At 37.0% G+C, this 22377-nt stretch overlaps 1 protein-coding gene across 1 annotated transcript in view; it reads right to left on the reverse strand.

The window, feature by feature from the left end:
• The window catches only part of vac14 (vac14 homolog (S. cerevisiae)), a 201993-nt gene that overhangs the window by 66506 nt on the left and 113110 nt on the right, over positions 1 to 22377 (reverse strand). The window contains exon 13 of the mRNA XM_028809690.2: positions 16333 to 16471. Within this exon, the coding sequence (XP_028665523.2) occupies positions 16333 to 16471 (139 nt within the window). The remainder of the gene's footprint in view (positions 1 to 16332; positions 16472 to 22377) is intronic.

Consider the following 22377-nt stretch of genomic DNA (forward strand, 5'->3'; position numbering starts at 1 on the left):
TATAAACTATTAACCTACCAATGGAATTACTCGCTTACTTGATATTTGCTTGCTCAGGTGAGAGCTGCAGTGGCTATGAACGGTTTAGCCCAACACACTAGGCCACCTCATTCTCATCCTGGAAAATTACCAGGTGATGCCAGAATAGCCAACATATATTATTTTTGCAGAAATTGTTAAGTCTGCCTCAGGTTCTCTCCTACTGGACTTGCCAGGGTCATTCTACTGGAAACATCTTTTAGGATTTGTTTGTTTTGTTTAATCTTAATTTACCAATTTCAAATATAAGCTTGTGATGATTAAGATAATTAATGAAAAAAATGCAATTGCAGTGGAGAGAAAAAAATATATACTTAGGGAAATTCTTACTTAAAAGGGTGACAGAGAAGTGATACTCAGTCTGCTTTTTCTTTTTCTCTTAGTCCATACGCATCAAGATACATTAAGAAATCTTCATGTTAAGCTATGCATGTGTGACAAAACAGCACGGCATCAGCTCTCATTTCCATGACAATGAAGTCCCTTCTCCCCTTTATACAATATGCTGTTTATCATTCCAGCCACTGCACAACTGTCCCATAATGCACTGGGGTGAAAAAGGAGAGAGAGTATATTGCTATGGCAACAGCTGCACAAAAGAAGCTATCAGTGTTCTCTTCCAGCTAGATCTATGCTGAAATTTCATATGAAGCCACACAGTATTGGCCAATCCTGTTCATCTTTGAAAGTCTAGTCACAGTCAGGGCACTCTTGGTTCTAAATGCTATTATTAATTGATGAGAAAAATAACAGGAACTAAACTCCCGAGTAGAATATTTCACTTAAATTTGGGGTAGTGGTTGGATAGGGTGTAGGTCAATCCCACCCTGGACATGTTCTCGTGCAACTTAAAAAAATAAACAGCCAAATATCTGGTCTAGAAAGAAACAAAAATGTAAGGGACATAACAACAAAAGAAAAAAAACATTTTCAACTACTCAGTCCAGTTTCAGTCATACAATAATGGTATGCCAAGAAAACATTCTGTACCATTAAGTCCATATTAATAGATGGATGTTTCAATATGCTAGTGCTAAAAAGCACCACTTTAGCTCAGTTCTTATTTTTGTCACGTGTACACAGAACAAGAGAATCCTTACTTGCATTTCTATCTCATTAAATCTCAGTACATTTTTCATCTGGATTTGGATTGGCTTAGGGGTTTCTCTCTTTATAAAAACCTTGACTAACTGCATGGGTAAACAGTCGGCCAGCAAGTGAGTTATAACAAACAGCATACTAGCCTTCATAATAATTCAGAAATCAAAATGCATATCTTCAAGATTACAGAAAGAAACATGCCAGTATAAAAAGTTCACCGCCCCATCATATAAAATCACATTATCAGCAATATAAACTTTTAAGATTCAGTAACCTTACAAAAAGCAACTGAAAATATTGAGAATCTTTAAAAATATCAAATAAAAGTTGCTTCTGGTGCTAATTTTCGGTGTGGTTTGACTTTAAAGCAAAATTTGTATGAGAGTTTATGGAGGGCATTCAGAAAAGATACAAAACAAGCTAACACTGCTGTTAATGAAATACATTTTTGAGGCAATTTTCGGGTTTACATGCTTGTTAAGATGAAGAAAAGGTGTTCAACAGGTCACCAATGAACTTGGTACCATTTGAATTTGTGGTGTTCATTGCATATTGTATGTATAACCCAGCCACAGGGGATGCACAAACTAGTGTTTCTTCATGCCAGTCCCAAGCCCGGATAAATGGTGAGGGTTACATCAGGAAGGGCATCCATTGTAAAATTTTGCCAGATCACTATGCAGACAGCAATAACAGATTTCCATACCGGATCGGTCAAGGCTCATGTTAACAACAGCCGCCACCAGTACTGTAAGAAACCCCTTCACAACAGCCAACCAAGTGAACAACACTCTCCAGGGGGTAGGCATATTGATATCCAAGTCTACCATAAAGAGAAGACTGCATGAAAGTAAATACAGAGGGTGCACCGCAAGGTGCAAGCCACTCATAAGCCTCAAGAATAGAAAGGCTAGATTGGACTTTGCTAAAGAACATCTAAAAAAGCCAGCACAGTTCTGGAAAAACATTCTTTGGACAGATGAAACCAAGATCAACCTCTACCAGAATGATGGCAAGAAAAAAGTATGGAGAAGGCATGGAACAGCTCATTATCCAAAGCATACCACATCATCTGTAAAACACTGTGGAGGCAGTGTGATGGCTTGGGCATGCATGGCTGCCAGTGGCATTGGGACACTACTGTTTATTGATGATGTGACACAGGACAGAAGCAGCCGAATGAATTCTGAGGTTTTCAGAGACATACTGTCTGCTCAAATCCAGCTAAATGCAGTCAAATTGATTGAGCGGCATTTCATGATACAGATGGACAATGACCCAAAACATACAGCCAAAGCAACCCAGGAGTTTATTAGAGCAAAGAAGTGGAAAATTCTTGAATGGCCAAGTCAGTCACCTGATCTTAACCCAACTGAGCATGCATTTCACTTGTTGAAGACTAAACTTCGAACAGAAAGGCCCACAAACAAACAGCAACTGAAAGCTGCTACAGTAAAGGCCTGGCAGAGCATTAAAAAGGAGGAAACCCAACATCTGGTGATGTCCATGAGTTCAAGACTTCAGGCTGTCATTGCCAGCAAAGGGTTTTCAACCAAATATTAGAAATGAACATTTTATTTCCAGTTATTTAATTTGTCCAATTACTTTTGAGCCCCTGAAATGAAGGGATTGTGTTAAAAAAATGCTTTAGTTGCCTCATATTTTTATGCAATTGTTTTGTTCACCCCACTGACTTAAAGCTGAAAGTCTGCACTTCAACTGCATCTGAGTTGTTTCATTTAAAATTCATTGTGGTAATGTACAGAGCCAAAATTAGAAAAAAGTTGTCTCTGTCCAAATATTTACAGACTTAACTGTATGCAAATTAATATGAATAATATGAAAAATGTTGCATCAGTACCACAAATGTTTTCCGAAATATACTATACAGGTCATAAAATGAATTATTCCAAATATCATATATACCTACGTCTCTGTTTTTTTGTCAGTGCGGCTTTGACATCATAGACCATAAGGTGCATACTAATTCAGCATGAGCACGAACACTCCATAAAACGAAATTAAAAGAATTCAAGTGACAATGAGATACCAAGAAGGCATGATTCACCAGCGTTTGTGTGTCAGCTTTAATCCCTCCAGATCAGAGAATTTCCAGTTCCATTGTCTCAAAACACCACTCACATCCACAATTATTCCCAGTTTCAAATAAAAACTAACAACGTCAGATCTGGGGGGGCTTCTATTGTGATCGTGACTGAGAGAATAAAAGTGGAAAAAAAAAAGCCAAAGAAATTTACACTGGCGGTTACAGACACAAATCAAAGGTTTTTATTGTATAATATTAACAATAAGAGCAACTCACTACTCAAAATGGTAAATCTGAGAGACAGCCAGGATCGAACCGGCAACCACTTGATTACAAGTCAGCAGTTCTTACTGCTCCACCACAAAAGCTGTTATATTATACTTGTACCTTTTATGAAAGTGTTTATTTGATATTTGGACTTCAGGCTTCACACATTATACAGTTCAAGTCTACAACATGAAAAATGTTTCTATTTTAACGATGTGTTTACTATGATTGTTGTACAGTAGACACGGAACACACATGAAATATATGTATTCCAAATAAAGATATATTATTTACCCTCTAAAGCTCCAGGCAATTCACTCCCAGATAAACACTGAGCACTGAGAACCTTCTTTGCGAATTGAGCTGCTGCAGTAGATGGGGGGATGGGACAGTAGGCTACTTGCTGCTTGTGTTGACGACACATTTACAACACAAATGACGCTGACGGAAAGGTGAGAAGGGATTTAAGGTGGGCCGGGATTACGAGTTTTTTCGTACGCTTTGGCAATGCTACTGTCAAGAATAGGGAAAGTTTTAGCATTGCCATACAGAAGAGAAGTGTAAATGTATTTGTTTTTAGTAGCTTGCTTGCCTTTGACTTGCATGTGCATTTTTGAAGAAAATGAGTTATTATATGGGTAATTTTATTGGCAAAGTTCTTGTTAGTAGTGGAACTTCATGTATGACTCCAGGTAGACCAAAATGCATAGTTCCTATGCTTCAACATATGTGTTTTGTTAGATGAAGTGCAAAATGCACTTGCTGGCAGCGGCATCCTGACCACACATTCTGGCAGATGGAGAGCTTTTCTAACACTTAAACACAGATTCAGAAGAGAAGAAGCGTTATTATGATTCCCAGGGGATTGCATTTGAATTTTGGTGTTAACACTACTTATTTGAAGGAGAGTTATTATGAATCCCAGGGGACTGCATTTGAATTTTGGTGTTAACACTATTTATTAACTCTTTTAAGGTGGATGTCGACTTTTGTCAACAGGAGGGGTTCAGGGCGCATGTCGACAAAAGTCAAACATCCAGGGGTAGAGGGCGACAATCAGCTGTTAATAGTGACAAAAGTCATTGTTATGTCACAGGCATTCCCTCTCTGCTTGGAGGAATGTTAGACTCATTGACTCTGCATCTAATCCTTGCGTGTGCGTGAGTTACGAAATGTAAACAAAGGCAAGATGGCATCAACATCTCACAAGGGAGCGAAGCGAGTGCAGAAAAGAAAATACTCAGCAGACGATGTTCTGCACATTATCGTGGAGTCGGACCCTGGTTTTTCAGAATCTGATTCTGTTGACAGTGATCAGGAGAGTGAGGAGCCGGCATCAGCTGATCGGACACCAGCCGATGTCGCCCCAGCTGAGCACATTCGCGCAGCCGATGCACCTATGGCAAGGTTCGTGTGGGAGGAATACACAGACATTGATCCACGGGAGCCAAACTGGCTACCGGACTTCACAAGACAGCATGGCTTGCTGTTGGACACGACAGATCACCAGCCGCTGGACTACTTCAGGCTGTTCTCTCCTGATGCTGCTTTCCAGGTACTGTGAGATGAGACAAACAGGTAGGCAGAGAAATTTTTTGAATCGCGCGGTGCACTTGCACCGCATTCTCATTTTCCAAAGTGGAAACCCACAACAAAAGACGAGATGAAGGCCGTTGTGTCATTATAAATAGAGATGGGACTAGACTGGTGATATAACTTCAGGGAGCATTGGTCCAAATGTGCTTTGTCCACTGGTGGCTTTGGACAGGTTATGCCGCGTGATAGGTACGTGCTGCTGCAAAGTTTTATTCAGTTCTGTGATAACCAGAAAGAAATCCTAAGGGGTGAGCCAGGCGATAACCCCTTGCATAAAGTTCAGCCTCTGCTTGACATTGTGGAACCAACATATAAACAATTTTATCAGCCTGGCTGTGATTTGTCTGTGCATGAATCTATGATAAAATACAAGGGACACCAATATATGCCAGACAAGCCCAGAAAGTATGGCATAAAGGATTTTGTATTGGCAGAAGCAAACACTGGTTTCTGCCTGAAAGTAATTACATATACAGGAAAGTATTTCTTTCAAAGAGAGAACTGTCCCTTGACAAGTCCGGTTGTACTGGAGCTGCTTCAAGGATATGAACATTTGGGTCATGTTGTGTACATGGGCAATTTTTATACATCACCAGAATTGTTCATGGAGCTACAGAGCAGGGAAATTGGAGCTTGTGGCACAGTAAGGGTGAACAGGAGACACATGCCTTCACAGTTGACAGTGGCATGGCACAATGTCAAATGGGTGACTTGTCTCTCTACAGTACACACTAACAATACAAGTGAGAAAGTGCAGCAAAAGACAACTGAAAAGGAAGCACCAGTGCAACACACATTGTAAGCAGTGCAACGTGGCAATTGGCTGCTTTGAGCGATATCATACTTTGCAGAACTTTGCTGTGTAACATGTATGTGATATGTATGCGAAATCATAGTATGTGACATCATATAGTATGCAGGCTCATACAGCATGCAAGACAGTAACATTTGTCAAAAGTAAATATCTTTTGTTGATTTGATATATTAAACCACTGCTTTGTGTTCTTTTTTTAAAAAAGTTAGTTTTTGGAAAAATATTCAGCCCTGGGAGAAAAGAAACAAAAAAAATTAGCCCTAAAAGAGTTAATGTATCTTTTTGTCCATTCTACAAACAATAATCTGAGTCAGCTGCCACATGTAAAAACACTAATTTTCCCAATTTCAACAAATTGTGTTCAAACAGAAATACGTACAGACTGTATAAGATATGCAACTTATACTGCCATCTATAATTGTGTATTTGAGTCTTGCTTTCAGAATTTTAGGTGCTATGAGACAGACTTTTGTAATTTTACTATCTTCACTTGCTTTTAATGTAAACAATGTTCCAGAAGTCTTGTAGCAGAACATAACTGAACCATGCTGCAACACTGCACTTAAGAATTTTACCAGAGTTTCTCTGTTTGATCTCTACATACTGAACATTATTTAGGATCGTTTCCAAGGCTTTGTAACCCTGCCGTGCATATGGCATCATTACTCAGTACCACATACCGTTGTAACCACATTTTTTCCAAATGAAGGTTACTGAAAGTAAGTATAGATGCATACTAACAAATATAATTTTTTGCAACTAATTAAATGTTGCAACATCCAGCATTTCAGTTGTTATTAACCATTTGTAAGTGGTTTTATGGTCATGACTAGAACAATGTCATTTCAATTAATTAATTACTTTCAATGAATTTGTTGGAGAGTAGCTGACCTATATTTTATGTGGCCCACTATACAAATGATAATCTGGTCTGCCACCAAAAAATGTGACAACTGCCCCCCAGTAAGAGCACTGGAGTGTCCCTCCATGATCTTGAATTCAATCACTGGGTGCTCAATCTGCACCCCTTTTGGCTCTATCTTTGTCCCCATCCTCATTCACCTTACATGGCTTCCTACGGAATTTAATTTGGCTTCCTCTCTCTCAATGCAAAATGTACTGCCAATTCCTTTAAATTGACAGTGTTGTTTATACCATTAGCTTATGACACTGTTCTGTGAAACTCTTGGCTCCTACCATAAAATCTCATACCTAGCATGCCATCTTTCATAACCTTACTCTCTCAATGTGCAGAAAGATGTGCAATTTTCCTCACTGGTAAGACTCAGTCTTCTTGGTGGTGTGTCTGATAATTCTGTCCTTATAACATTCTAGTCTTTCCAGCCTCATTTCATTTCATCCTTTTTTATTTTACTTGCAACACCGATCAGCGTTCAGGAAATATGGCATCACTTTGTCTAATCCTGTTTACCTGCACCCTTATTATTTCTGTGTTTAGTTCCTATTCTTCCTTGAAAAAGCCTGCCTAGACTCTGTTCTTCACTCTGTAAATCAACTTACAAACTTCTTCCTGTTATCTCAAAATTGTCTGTGATCTTGCTTCACTGGGGGATACTAGGGGGTAATGGGTGCCACATAATGGAAGTTATTTTTTTTCCTTTTCAAAATTGAACCTTTTGTCTGTGTCTAATTCCTGATCTAATTAAAAAACTGATTAAATAAGACTCAATAAAAACAGATATTCCTACTTGCTCTAGTATAGTATTTTCTGTTTCAGTTGTTTCCAACTTTTTCCTAACAAATCCACCACTAGAAAATTTTTGACTTATGTTCGGAATCCCTACAAAAGTAATATCACACATGAAGATGAAGAAGTGAAATTTGTAATTTCTAACATGAACCACATACAATACTACGGGTGAACAAATTGAATTAAAAAAATTTTTTTAAATATAAATTGCGCAATTTACCTTAACAAATATCAATAATTTTGTAAATGTGTCTCCTCATGAAGCTTAGACACTAGACTGAAGCAATGGGTGCCAGCATGCCGCAATAAAACACAGTTGACAAAGTTTGTCTCCTGATAACACCTGCACTGCAGTTCAAAAACAGATGCACCAGACAGTTATAATTGCTGTGCTACTGCCAGGACCACTAGCAGGAGAGATAGGCTGAGTGTAGGCAGCATCTGTAGCATCCAAATCAGTCCACCACGAAGGCAAAGCCTTGTAATCAGTGATGTTTCATGAACAGGACTTGCACAGATATACAATGCAATACAATTTGTTTTTATATAGCCCAAAATCACACAAGAAGTGCCGCAATGGGCTTTAACAGGCCCTGCCTCTTGACAGCCCCCCAGCCTTGACTCTCTAAGATGACAAGGAGAAACTCCCAAAAAAACCCTTGCAGGGAAAAAATGGAAGAAACCTTGGGAAAGGCAGTTCTAAAAGATACCCCTTTCCAGGTATGTTGGGCGTGCATATATGAATACTAGACCTTAACCTTCTCTATGGATCAATTTCTATTCTCTTAAAAAATAGTTATTCACTTTCACGAACGCTCTACCTACAGCAAGGAACCTGTGAGAACACACATTTCTGTGGCTCATTCAAAGGTGACAATAGCATGAGCAAATGATTGAATATTTTCATATCATAGAACAGGGGCACTAACTAACTAACTAATAAATGGCTTACAAATAAATGCACAATGCAACACACTGATTGCACCATGATAATATCGGACAACGCACCTCGCAAAATTTTTCTGAATTGTGATGCAGCCTTCCTTTTTGTTGCACTCTCTGAAATTCCATCTTGTACCCCGGGTTGGGAACCCCTGGTTTACAACCACTAAAGGGAAAATTAAAGAAGTGTAACTGTGTGAATCTTGTGTGGGATTTAAATGTGAAAGAGACAAAAGAAGTTTAAAAAAAAAAAAAAGCTGCAGATTTTTCCTTAATCTACTTATTTCCTGTAGTGAATACTAACAGTAAAGATGTTGTTTCATCCTATCTCTTAGCACTAAGAAATAAACACCCAAATAGTACACTGCATGCAAGACCCTGGCAAAGACAAGTTACATTTAAAAACATTTTAAATTAATATATTCACATGTCATATTTTAAAATACAATTTAGGACAAAAAGGATTTTGGAGAAAAAAAATCCAGGTGACAGATTTTAAAATTTCTTGAAATATCCACACAAGCACTATTAAATGCTACACTGTCTATAAAAAGTATTTACCCCCCTTAGACATTTTCACATTTTATTGTTATACAAAACAGGGTCATAGTGGAGTTAACTTGCTGTTTGATGTTGATCAACAGAAAAGCTCTCTTTAACATCAAAGTGAAAACAAACCTCAGAAAAATGGTCTAAATTAATATCAAATACAAAAACAAAAATAATAAATGATGTCACAAGTATTCATCCCATTTAATGTGAAACACCTAAACCATCACTGGTACAGCCCACTGGTTATAGAGGTCACATAAATAGTTAAATGGATATTACCTGTCTGTAATCATGGCATCTTAATTGATTGTTGCATAAATGTACCTTATCTGCAAAGTACAACTTGTGGTGAGGGAGTATTGTACCTTAACCTACAAAATGAAGTCAGAAGAACACACCAAGCAACTCCATGCAAGGTGATTAAAAGGTACAAGTCAGGGGATGGAAACAAGAAAATATCCATGTCATTGAATACCCATTGGAGTCCAGGTAAATCCAATAGTAAGTAATGGAAAGAATATGGTAACTGTAAAACTGTCTAAAGCAGGCCATCCATCCTGAGTGATCGTGCAAGATGACAACTACTGAAGGGGGCCTACAGGACTATAACACCACCAAAGAAGTTACAAGATAGAGTGGCTGAGACTGGAGACCGAATCCCGAAAAAAAAAAAAAAAATCCCATCCCCACTGTAAAGTATGGTGGATGCAACATCATGCTAGTTGGGCTTCTCTGTAGCAGGAAAATTAATACTTGTGGGGGGTAGAGTTAACAGGAATGCAGTAAAATACAAATGCTGGAGAAAAACCTGAAGCAGTATGAATCCTGATCTCAATCCAGTTGAGAATTTGTGACTGGACTTGAAAAAGACTAGTCACACATTGTTACCATGCAACCAGACAGAGATTGGGAGCAGTTTTGCAAAGAAGAGAGAGGAAAAACTGCAGGTGTTTTAAGCTGGATAGTCAATGTTATAAAACAATAATATGTGAAAACTTCCAAGGAGATGAATACTTTTTAGATGCAGTGTATGCAATTCCTGGAATAAAAACATATGTCTGGAGACAACTAAGTAAAATCTTGGTAGGTGATAGCAGTGGATTTCATCCACAGGGATCTTTTTAAAATCCCAACCACAATTTCCTCCAGTCAATGCAATGTAAGTGTTTGGGGAATATCTAAAAACACAAGCAGAGCAACATCTTGATGGTTACCAAAATCTACTGAGTTTGTCAAGGCAACAACAGTAACATTTCAATGTCTTAAGAATAACATTCACTTCATTATAGTGATCTAGATGTTTCCTGTTATGGCATGTTTGGCACTTATAACTAGACACTCATTTTAAATTACTCTGGCAATTTGTTTAGACATATAGTCAGAACTTGGATTCTGTGCAAGCCTTGACTGTGGTCTATGGTTATGCTGTTATCAGAGTCATTAGGCACATTTTCTATTTCAGGTGTATTTGCTACAGAAATCAGTATCTCATTATTAACAGAAAAAATTAGTAAGAGTTCTTTTCACATGCTTTCAACTAGGTGTGATGGCAGAGTGTTTAATTTGAACGCACATTCTAGAGAGCACCTTTTTGCGGTCACAGCTGCTAATTTTTTCAACCTCATTTTTACTGTGCAACATGTAATTCACTCAGCCAGCAACAATGCATTGTTCACATTTACTCCAGTGATGTATTTAAATATCAAATTATAACCTGGTTTTACATAAAGGTTTTTCTCTAGCAACAGGTTTTTTATTGTTAATATGAGTAAGGTGTTCTATGCACAAGATACACTGTTACTGTTTAAAAGGAGTGTTATTTAAAGACTTTTCAGCCATAGATGGTTTGTAATCATAGGCTTATTGTCAGCTGATTGATGTTGACTAGAGCGCCATTGCTTTTTGCAGTTTAAATCACTGACCCAACTTTGAGATCTACCTTCATGAAAAGTTGGATTGGTTTAGTCTAAGTTCCCTGAGCATGGAAAAGGTGCTACATGAACAAAATTATTATTATTCTTACCAACATTTGAGACAAATACATTCATAGTTGTCTCTAGACACACAGTGTAAATATACTTCTGGCCCTATAAATCTAAATGCTACGAAAAATTCATAACCAAAAAAAATGCAACCTTTTTACTGGGTAGTTAAGAAAAGTATGTCCAGTATCTAGTATCTCAGATACTACATACACCAGAGGTTGTCTGTAGAGGGTGCTGAGACAAATTACGGTGTTTTCTGGGAGGTAAAAATAAATAAAAAGAAAAATTGGTTCCTTTACAGAAGCGTTTTCCTGGATGGACAATTAAGTATGTCTGGTAGGGATGTTACGGCACCAGAATTTTTTTTATTCAATACCAGATACAGCAAGTTTTACTATACTCATTATAATTTAATACCAGAGCAAAAACAGATATCCCATTCAATGGCTTTTTATATCTCCATTTATTGAAGAGAACAATACTATGCCCTTTTCTGTAATACAATATATATATATATATATATATATATATATATATATATATATATATATATACACACAGTAAATACTAGCAGTAACAACATCTTTAAAATACTGGTATAATCATTAAGTAGTTACCCAAATATAATTTAAGTAAACAAGTATTGGCATTCATAAATATCAAAATGCAATGCAAGGCTTGCATTTTAATCTGTGGCAGAGATGGGATTCAACCCAGTTTAACAACAAATGGGGTTTATAATTTTGGAGATATATTTCAGTATAGGGTTTAAAGATCCTAGCTTGTGCACATTCTAAATTTATTCTTTGACATTTCTGTCCTGTAACTGAAAACTACAGGATACTAAATACAAAAATTCAAACATAATATATGTACTGCTGAATTAATTACTAGATAATTCCAAGATATTTTTTTGGGATTTTACTGATTTTCATAACAAATAACATTCCATACAAATAAATCAAGTTTTACAAGACTTTGTTCAAAACAAATCAACCCCCACCCGTAAGAAAGTGACCTAGGCCAGCAGAGTAAAACTTAAGCTAGTAAAAATAAGTAAATAAATAAATTAACTCTTTCAGGGCTAATTTTTTTTTGTTTCTTTTCTCCCAGGGCTGAATATTTTTCCAAAAACTAACTTTTAAAAAAAAAAGAACACAGAGCAGTTGTTTAACATATCAAATCAGCAAACAATATTTACTTTTGACAAATGTTACTGTCTTGCATGTTGTATGAGCCTGTATACTATATGATTTCACATACAAATCACATACATGTTACACAGCAGAGTCCTGCAAAGTATGATATCGCTCAAAGCAGCCAAATGCATGCATTGCCACATTGCACTGCTTACAATGTGTGTTGCATTGGTGCCTCCTTTTCAATTGTCTGTTGCTGCACTTTCTCACATATATTGTTAGTGTGTACTGTAGAGGGACAAGTCACCCGTTTGACATTGTGCCATGCCAATGCCACCAAGTTTTCCGCCCACATGAAAACCGGATTGTCACCTTTTTTCCTCTTCATCCTGTATGGCTTCAACTATGAAGGCATGTGTCTACTGTTCACCCTCACAACATGCACCCTAAACCCTCCTGTCGACAATAGTTGACATCCGCTCTAAAAGAGTTAAAAAATAATTAAAAAGAGTAAAAAAAGAAAAAAAAAGGAAAAAAAGGGGAGAGAATCTGCGTCCTCAATTAAAATGCTTATTCTAAAATGTTATTGATTAGTTCCTGCCAGGTTTTTAATAAGTTTTGTATAGATTTTCTAAGTGAGAATTTGATTTTTTCCAATTTCAAATAGTATACAACATCAGTTATCCACTGATTTAAAATAGTAGAGTTAGCATTCTTCCAGTTGAGCAAGATAAGTCTATGGGTCAATAGTGTAGTAAAGGCAATTACAGTTTGTTTATCCTTCTCCACTTTAAGCCCATCTGGAAGTACACCAAACATAGCTGTTAGTGGATTAGGATTAAATTTGTATTGCGGACCATGCCTGTGTGTATGTTCATCTATTAGTGTCCATGTCCACATTTTTATAGATTGAATATTTGCTGCCCAGTAATAAAATTGAAAGGTAGAGCCATGCCATCTTCTGCCTTAGGTCTTTGTAGGGCCGCCCTTTGGATATGTGGATGTTTTGAATTCCAAATAAATGAGGTTATAGTTAAATCTAATTTCTTAAAAAATGATTTATTCATGTATATTAGAATGTTTCGAGAAAAAAAAAGAAGCTTAGGAAGGATATTCATCTTAATAATGTTAATTCATCCAGCTAAAGTGAGATGGAGGGTAGACCATCTATGCACGTTTTGCTTAATTTTTTCCATATAGACTGCAAAATTTTATTGATAAAGAGCTTTATGTTTACTTGTTATGTTTACCCCTAGGTATTTAAACTGATCTGCGATGATAAAAGTGAAGGTGACCAATCTAATATGGGGTGCTTAAGAATTCACTGGAAACAGCACATTTTTATTCAATTTAATTCTGAGACCAGAAATCTTTTGAAATTCTGTTAGTGCCGTTAGGACTACAGGCACAGTATTTTGTGGATCTGATATATACGGTACCATATTATCTGCATACTGTATAGAGAAATTTTCTGCACAAGTCCTTTTCTAATAATTCCCTTTATCTCATAAGCATTTCAACAGTGAACTGCCAGTGGCTCAATGGCGACTGCAAAAAGCAGTGGTGAAAAAGGGCATCCTTGTCTGGTACCACGTTCTAGTTTAAAGTAGTCTGAATTAATGTTGTTAATACAAACTGAAGCTTCTGGACTGTTATACAGTAGTTTGATCCATGCACAAATGTTTGGGCCAAACTCAAATTTCTCCAATGTAGTGAAAAGGTAGTTCCATTCAACGATAATATAATCTCCAGTGTGTTAGACTTTGTGGGTGAATATTACATTAAATAGGCGTTGAAGATTGGAAGATACGTGTCTGCCTTAAATAAATACAGTTCGGTCTTGTGATATTACCAACGGTAGTACTTCCTCAATCCTTCTAGCTAGGACATTGGAGAGTATCTTAACATCATTACTCAAAAGTGAAATTGGTCTGTATGATGCACACTGTAATAAGTCCTTGTTTTGTTTAGGTAAGACGGTAATTAATACTTGGTGAAAAGTTTGGGGTAGAATTTTATTGTCTCTAGCTTCTGTAAATGTTGCTAATAAAAGGGGAGCTAGTAGAGTTAAGAATTTTTTATAAAATTCGACAGGGTAGTGATCAGAGCCTGCTGCTTCCCCACTCTGAAATGAATTTATAGCATCTACTAATTCTGGTAGTGCCAGAGGTCTATTCAATTCCTCTGCACTGAGAGTATCTATTTGGGGTATCTGTAATGCATCCAGAAATGCAATAGATTGTGTCTTGTCTTCTTTAAACTCAGTAGAATATAAGGACTTATAGTAGTCTCTAAATGTGTGCATTATATTTTTGTGGTCAATGATTTTGTCTCCATCTGTGTTGGTGATTGCTGGGGTTGCATTACAAACTTCCTGCTTGTGGATTTGTTTAGCTAAGATCTTATTAGTTATCTCTCCATGTTCATAGTAATGATTTCTTGATTTTTAAATGAGTTGATCAGTTTCTTTAGTTGTTAAGAGCTTGAGGTATGAATGCAGAGCCCATCTTTTCCTATGAAGTGCCTCACTTGGACACCTAGCATGTTCTTGGTCTATTCTAGTAATTTCACTTATTAGCTCTGTTACCTTCTTGGTTTCCAATTTATTTCTGTGGGAAAGATAACAGATAATCTGTACTCTTAAGAAAGCCTTCAGGGTTTCCCAGAGTATTCCTGCACTAACCTCTGAGGATGTATTTGTCTCTAAAAAATGTATTTGTTTGGATATAAATTCTGTACAGTCATCGTCTGCTAATAAAGGTGGGTTAAGACGCCATCTGCGAGATGAGTATGTGGGGTATAATAATTTTAGATCCAAGATCAAAGGGGCGTGGTCGGAGATAACAATAACAAGATTTAATCATAGGCAAGAAATTGTTATCTACAAAGAAATAATCAATTCTTGAGTAGCAACGATGCACTGGTGAGTAGAAGGAATATGCTCTTGAGTTTGGGTTTAGAAATCTCCAGGGGTCTGATAAGTTGTGATCAGTTACAAACTGTGTAATTGTCTTTGCAGTGTCAGATGTCATTGCCCCTGTGGCAGGGGACCTATCTAGGTCTGGATTTAAAACACAATTAATGTCCCCAGCCATTATAATTTTATGAGTATTCACACTGGGAATAGATGCAAATACATTTTGCATGAATTCCCTATCATCCACATTGGGTGCATAGATATTTATCAAAATCAGTTTACAGTTAAATAAATTACCCATGACAATCACATATATCCCTTCAGGATCAGGTATTACATCTGATATTGCAAATGAGATTGTTCTATGTATAAGAATTCCCACATATCTAGCTTTATTTGTAAAGCTGGAATGAAATATTTTTCCAGTCCAGTCTCTGTGCAGCCGAAACAGATCCTTCCTTAATAAGTAGGTCTCCTGTAAAAATACTACTTTTGCGTTTAGACCTGTTAGGTGAGAGAATTAAAAGGATAGATTAGAGATAGCTTGCTCTCTTTCTCTCCTCACCTAGTCCCCCCGTGAGGCTGAACCGCTCTTCACAACATCCCAGTCCTCTGACATACCTAGAGGCAGAGCACGTCCAAAAAAAAAAAAAAAAAAAACAAACCCCCAACAGCGGCATATGAGGATTAAAATTGAGATATCTATTGACAATATAGTCCAAATACTATAAGCATAAAATGTGATCTTAAACAATCTTGAGATAGTAAACCCAGGGAATCGTGTTAAAAAGAAGCCCTGGATAATCACAGTAAGCACCAATACAATAAACCAAGGGGATGATGTTAAATAGTCTCCATTTTAAATAAAAAAAAAAAAAGATTTTTCCACATACAAACATATACGCATATGCAGTAATTGTAATTAAAGCATAAACAAAAAAGTGACCAAGAAGGGAAAAGTATGTTCAATTACAGTACCAGTATCACTGCAGGTGGATCAAACAGCCGGTAAGATCTTCTTTGCCATGCCATGGCAGGATGCGACTCACAATCGAATTTTTAAAAAAGTGTCGGGATCAGTTTTCTTAGCTCTTTATCTGCTTCCTCCATAGAGGTAAAGATATACTACAGTATCTTTTGTTCATGAGTGAGTGAGTTAGCCAACTTTACATTTTATATATACAGCACCCTCATTCCTTTGTCAATATAGACCATTTAGTACCTGGTTTAACTGCCTTAGCTGAGCCAGGAACCTGTAGTTCAGATTTGGTGTCTGTGGTTTCTGAGGATTCCGAAGCTTCTGTCTGACCAGCTGGCGAAGATGCAATTTCAGCCAAGAGCTCCAGGTCTTTTAGAATCACCTAAGAATGATACAGTATTGTTACATCAAAAAGGAACATACTTGATGTCATATCTGGGTGTCTTCAGAGTATTAGACCTTAAGAGAAAAAAGAGTTGGCCATGGAGAATCTGAAGGCCGGTAGAGGCCTTAATGGAATACGTCAATGCAGTATAGCAAAATCACAGTAGACAATTTGATAGAAATATTTTACAATTTGTAACAGTTTTAAATGTAATGAAATTCACAGAGGCTCCCTTCGAATTTTTAAACATGTTCACCATTTTCCTACCTTTACAAAAGATCTATTATAATAAAAAAATCCTGGAAAGCAAAAGCAAGGCTACGATACGTGATCTTCTCGGAAGACATTTAAAAGACCCGCGAGACAAAAGAGACATGCCACGGTGCGTCTCGCGGGGACCGTAAACATGAGGCTTGGTGCCAAGAGATTGTCCCAGGGCCGTCTCGCGGGGAAAAAGAACATGAGATTCTTGCAAGACGCACTCTACTTACAAAAGATATCATATATGAGCACACCCATCAAAAAAAACTCAGTCGCATAAAAGCACATAGTACACACAGATCATGTGCTCTCAGCACATATAAAGTGTATAAGGACAATACGGAGAATAGAAACCCAAAGGCGTTGGAGAGAAAAAAAGGCAGATAACAGATTATGAAAGCAGTGGAATTTGAAAGGTTCAAACAAACGATGGTGCGATACAAATGCAGAGAAAGGTACAGAATATGAAAGCAGTAAAATTCGAAAGTATTGTAGCGTCCCAGCCAGGTTGAGGGCTTTTTGGCTTTAAGTGACTGTTAGGTCCGATTGAGGGAGGACAGAGTACAGCACGGAAGACTGATAGCAGGGTATTGATTGATGCAGTAAGGGGGAGAGGGTGCTAGAAAGTTGTGTTTGGGGTTAGGAAGTCGGCGATTGTTCAAGTAAAACTTTTGTGACACTTTATCATGTCAGTCGCTACTGTATCAAAGAAAAGATAGAAAAGATCGCATTACCGCAAACAAAAGGTGATTAATCATCAGAACCAGGTGTAATTGAAAAAATAGCAGGACAAATCGAGGTCAGAAATAAAAGGCAAAGAGTAGACAAAAAAGTCTTTTCGCATTCGCATCATTCAATGCACAACACGTGAATTTACGCTATGAGAATCTGTGGTCCTGGAACAGTTTAAGCAACGACAAGTTAAATTTCAAAGAATACACAATTCGGTTGGGTGTATATTGATGATCACGGAGAAGCGATGCAAATTTTAACAGGCAAAAAGAAAGGTAATGTATATATTCCGCAAGTAACATTACACACCAAAGGAGATCGTGATATGCCATTCGTATTAAAATGTTTACAGTTTACCGCGAGAAAAGCTTTTGCTATGACAATCAATACATCACAGGGACAAACATTAGAAAAACTAGGATTACAGAAACAGAAACAATATTCACTCATGGGCAGTTATACGTTGTGATGCGTCTCCAAAAAATATTTTTTTTAACAAAGCTTTAAAGTAAAAGTGCAAATAATAAAATTGAAACAATTCCAAAGAAAAAAAAATTATTAATTGTATATCCGATTAACCAAACACAGGGGTTGGCGAGCGAAGCCCCCTAGTTTGACAAAATAAAATGTCACTGCAATATACCAGAGCTATTCATAAACAAAGCAGACAAGTTGTTACTGTAGAGAGATTAGAACTAGTAAATTTTGGTTTAGCTTGATTCGCTTAAAATATTCAAAATAATTTAAAATACAAAAGACATTTAAAATATTCAAATTACAGCAGTACAGTAATCTGAAGTACTGAACCAGAGCAATTTTGGATTAATAAAGTGTAAAAAAAATATGTATGCTGTTTAGTGGCCCACTGACAGTCCTGACCTCAAACCTATCAAGAATCTGTGGCAGGATATTAAAATATTGGTATACAAGTGCTAATCGAGAACTCTGAAAAAACTGAAGCAGATATGCCAAAAGGAATGAGCAATAGTCACTTCTAACTATTTTATCACTGTGTCACACATTACCCAAGAAATCTGAAGCTGTTGCTGAAGCCAAAGATGGCACAATCAAATATTAATGTGCAGTGACTGAATACTTATTCAAGCTGCAGCTTAACATTTTTATAATAATATCTCTTGACAATTGTCTTTTTTTTAAATTTCTTCTTGAGTAAGCATGCCAGTCAGTAATAGAAATAGGCAGGAATATCATATATAATGTTAAGTGTCAGTTTATAATCCAGCAAAATGTGAAATCTTTTGAAGGGTGTATATAATTTTGCAAAGTATTGTGTATATATTATATACAAATAATACATATACATATATACACATATACACAGACAGAGAATAAAATCAAATAAATAAAATTGAACTGAGTAACACTAATTGTGCACAAAAAACAGTAACTAGAACAATCTCATATCTTTACAACATGACAACAGTTTAGCATTTACAGAAATGCCATTAAAATTCCTTCAGATGCCTATGTTTAACAGCAGTTGCAATACTCAAGAGTTACAGATCCCCTTCCCTGGTAACTGAACCTCCTTTGCTTCGACAACTTCTTCCCACGATCATTTAGCAGCTCCTTGTAGCAGACTTAATAAAAATGCTGCTGACCTTTCCACCTCCCCTCCTCTCCTGGGTTTCTTTTATGAATGAAGTTTACAAACTCATTTCCACACACTCATTCACAATTAAACAATTCTTCCATGTCACACCAAGCTCTCTCCCCCAGCCAACCATTTCTTAAGGCACACCAAACCAGAAGCAAAAACAACTGCCAGTCATAAATGAGCAATGTTTATTAAAACACCTTATCAAACAAATTTGCTCCCTAGAAGAAGAAGAAGAAAAAAAAAAACTAAGCTTGGCTTTGTAGTACATCCCAAAACATGGTAAAGAGGAATTCAGTTGGGACAAACAGATAATCTTCTGCAGTTACGCCGATGGAAATAATGGCTCTGCTGCTTTATTAAATAAAAATGGCACAATACAACCAAAAAAAAACCACCCACCCACCACAACAATTTTTTTCAGTTATTTACTGCCATTACCTTCTAAAGCTTAAATCAGTCCTCAAAACTTTCATTTAACAGGAATAATAATACAATATACAGATTCCCAAACCTTTTAACTGATGTTTCTTAAAGCACAAGGATGTGTAGAATTGTTAGCAACTCAACTCGGAGTTTAGTGTATGTCCATCAACAGGCACTCACACAAATAACTATGGCCAGATTAATTTACAGATACCAGCAACTTTGTGAAATGTATGGAAAACAAAAGAGAATTCCAGGAGAAACACATACGGAGAATATGTAATCGCCACAACAGTAACTGGGCTGGAATTTAAATATAAACTTTAGAAACTGTGAATCATGAACAATAAACACTGTGCCACTTTCTACCCTTTACCATTATTAACGGGGATAAAAAGCCACAAAATGTTCTGTACTAAAACAGGCAGCAAATTCCAACGACTTACTGTATATTCCACCGACTTACTAAATTTTACCAGAGTTTGTTTCAATTACCAAAGCTTTTGATACATCTGTGTATAGCACTCTGTTTGATCTTTCATTCTAAATTCCAGTATGCTACATGGTCTAAAATTCATTGAAACTCTGACCAGTTTGCTAATTATGCTGTTTCTGTGAATATGAAAATCACTTTTCTCTGTCTTTTTGAAAACTGAATACATTTTAGCATCACAATTTGATCATTATTTCTTTTCTCCTAAGCAGTGTCTTTTTCAGGACAATAAATTTAGCAGCTCAATATAGTGCATTTCTAGACAATACTCTCATATGGAAAATGATGAGTTAAATTTTGCACAAGTGTGATTGAGAGTTTTGTCCATGAAGGATTATCCTCAAGATTCCTGTAGGTGTGGTTAAAAGAAATGCCAGACACCCGTAGTGGTAACAGATTTGGAAAAATATATTGAGAGTGCCTTGTGGATGTGGATTTAAGGATTGCTGCACAAACAAAGTAATGAGGTTGTGAGAAAAAACATTCTGTTCTAAAAAGCGTATTGTAAACTTTGCATATTTTTTTGCAATTAAAATGTTCCATACTACCATGTATGTTTAGCAACTTTTGGTATTTTACATGTATGTAGTCAAATTCTTCTATTCAAATGCACTACAGCTTGAAGTGTCTGTGGTTTATTATGAAAGCTTAATACCACCATTAAAAAGAAAATTAAAAAGAGGATTAGGTTATTTTATAAATTACGGCATTATTTTGCAAAAGAACTGTTATTTCACAATACTTTTTGTATAGACAGACGGGCATGACTGAGCATGTGTATCTGTAATTACCTGTTTTATGGCTTAGTACTACAAATAGATTAGTAATCATTCCCAAACAACCTTGTTCATGTCATATGATATGCTAGACATTTTAATAAAATGAGCCAATAATGTGTCTGTCCAAAAGACCGCAGAATTACATTGATCTCTAAATGCACAGTTTTCCTTTAGCATGAGTAGAAGATGATTTAATGATTGGATAGTTCTGAGGAATTCATTTTTGCATAGTTTTCAATGCTTTTAATATAAACGATCATCTTTTTTATATACAGGTGCTGGTCATAAAATTAGAATATCATGACAAAGTTGATTTATTTCAGTAATTCCATTCAAAAAGTGAAACTTGTATATTAGATTCATTCATTACACACAGACTGATGTATTTCAAATGTTTATTTCTTTTAATGTTGATGATTATAACTGACAACTAATGAAAGTCCCAAATTCAGTATCTCGGAAAATTAGAATATCAATTAAGACCAATGCAAAAAAAGGATTTTTAGAAATGTTGGCCAACTGAAAGGTATGAACATGAAAAGTATGAGCATGTACAGCACTCAATATTTAGTTGGGGCTCCTTTGGCCTGGATTACTGCAGCAATGCGGCGTGGCATGGAGTCGATCAGTCTGTGGCACTGCTCAGGTGTTATGAGAGCCCATGTTGCTCTGATAGTGGCCTTCAGCTCTTCTGAATTGTTGGGTCTGGCGTATTGCATCTTCCTCTTCACAATACCCCATAGATTTTCTATGGGGTTAAGGTCAGGTGAGTTTGCTGGCCAATCAAGAACAGGGATACCATGGTCCATAAACCAGGTACTGGTAGCTTTGGCACTGTGTGCAGGTGCCAGGTCCTGTTGGAAAATGAAATCTGCATCTCCATAAAGTTCGTCAGCAGTAGGAAGCATGAAGTGCTCTAAAACTTCCTGGTAGACGGCTGCGTTGACCATGGACCTCAGAAAACATAATGGACCAACACCAGCAGATGACATGGCACCCCAAACCATCACTGACTGTGGAAACTTTACACTGGACCTCACACAACGTGGATTATGTGCCTCTCCTCTCTTCCTCCAGACTCTGGGACCTTGATTTCCAAAGGAAATGCAAAATTTACTTTCATCAGAGAACATGACTTTGGACCACTCAGCAGCAGTCCAGTCCTTTTTGTCTTTAGCCCAGGCGAGACGCTTCTGACGCTGTCTCTTGTTCAAGAGTGGCTTGACACAAGGAATGCAACAGCTGAAACCCATGCCTTGCATACGTCTGTGCGTGGTGGTTCTTGAAGCACTGACTCCAGCTGCAGTCCACTCTTTGCGAATTTCCCCCACATTTTTGAATGGGTTTTGTTTCACAATCCTCTCCAGGGTGTGGTTATCCCTATTGCTTGTACACTTTTTTGTACCACATCTTGTCCTTCCCTTCGCCTCTCTATTAATGTGCTTGGACACAGAGCTCTGTGAGCAGCCAGCCTCTTTAGGAATGACCTTTTGTGTCTTGCCCTCCTTGTGCAAGGTGTCAATGGTCGTCTTCTGGACAACTGTCAAGTCAGCAGTCTTCCCCATGATTGTGTAGCCTACAGAACTAGACTGAG

This window comes from Erpetoichthys calabaricus, chromosome 9, assembly GCF_900747795.2.
Source record: "Erpetoichthys calabaricus chromosome 9, fErpCal1.3, whole genome shotgun sequence".
NCBI classification, from domain to species: Eukaryota; Metazoa; Chordata; class Cladistia; order Polypteriformes; family Polypteridae; genus Erpetoichthys; species Erpetoichthys calabaricus.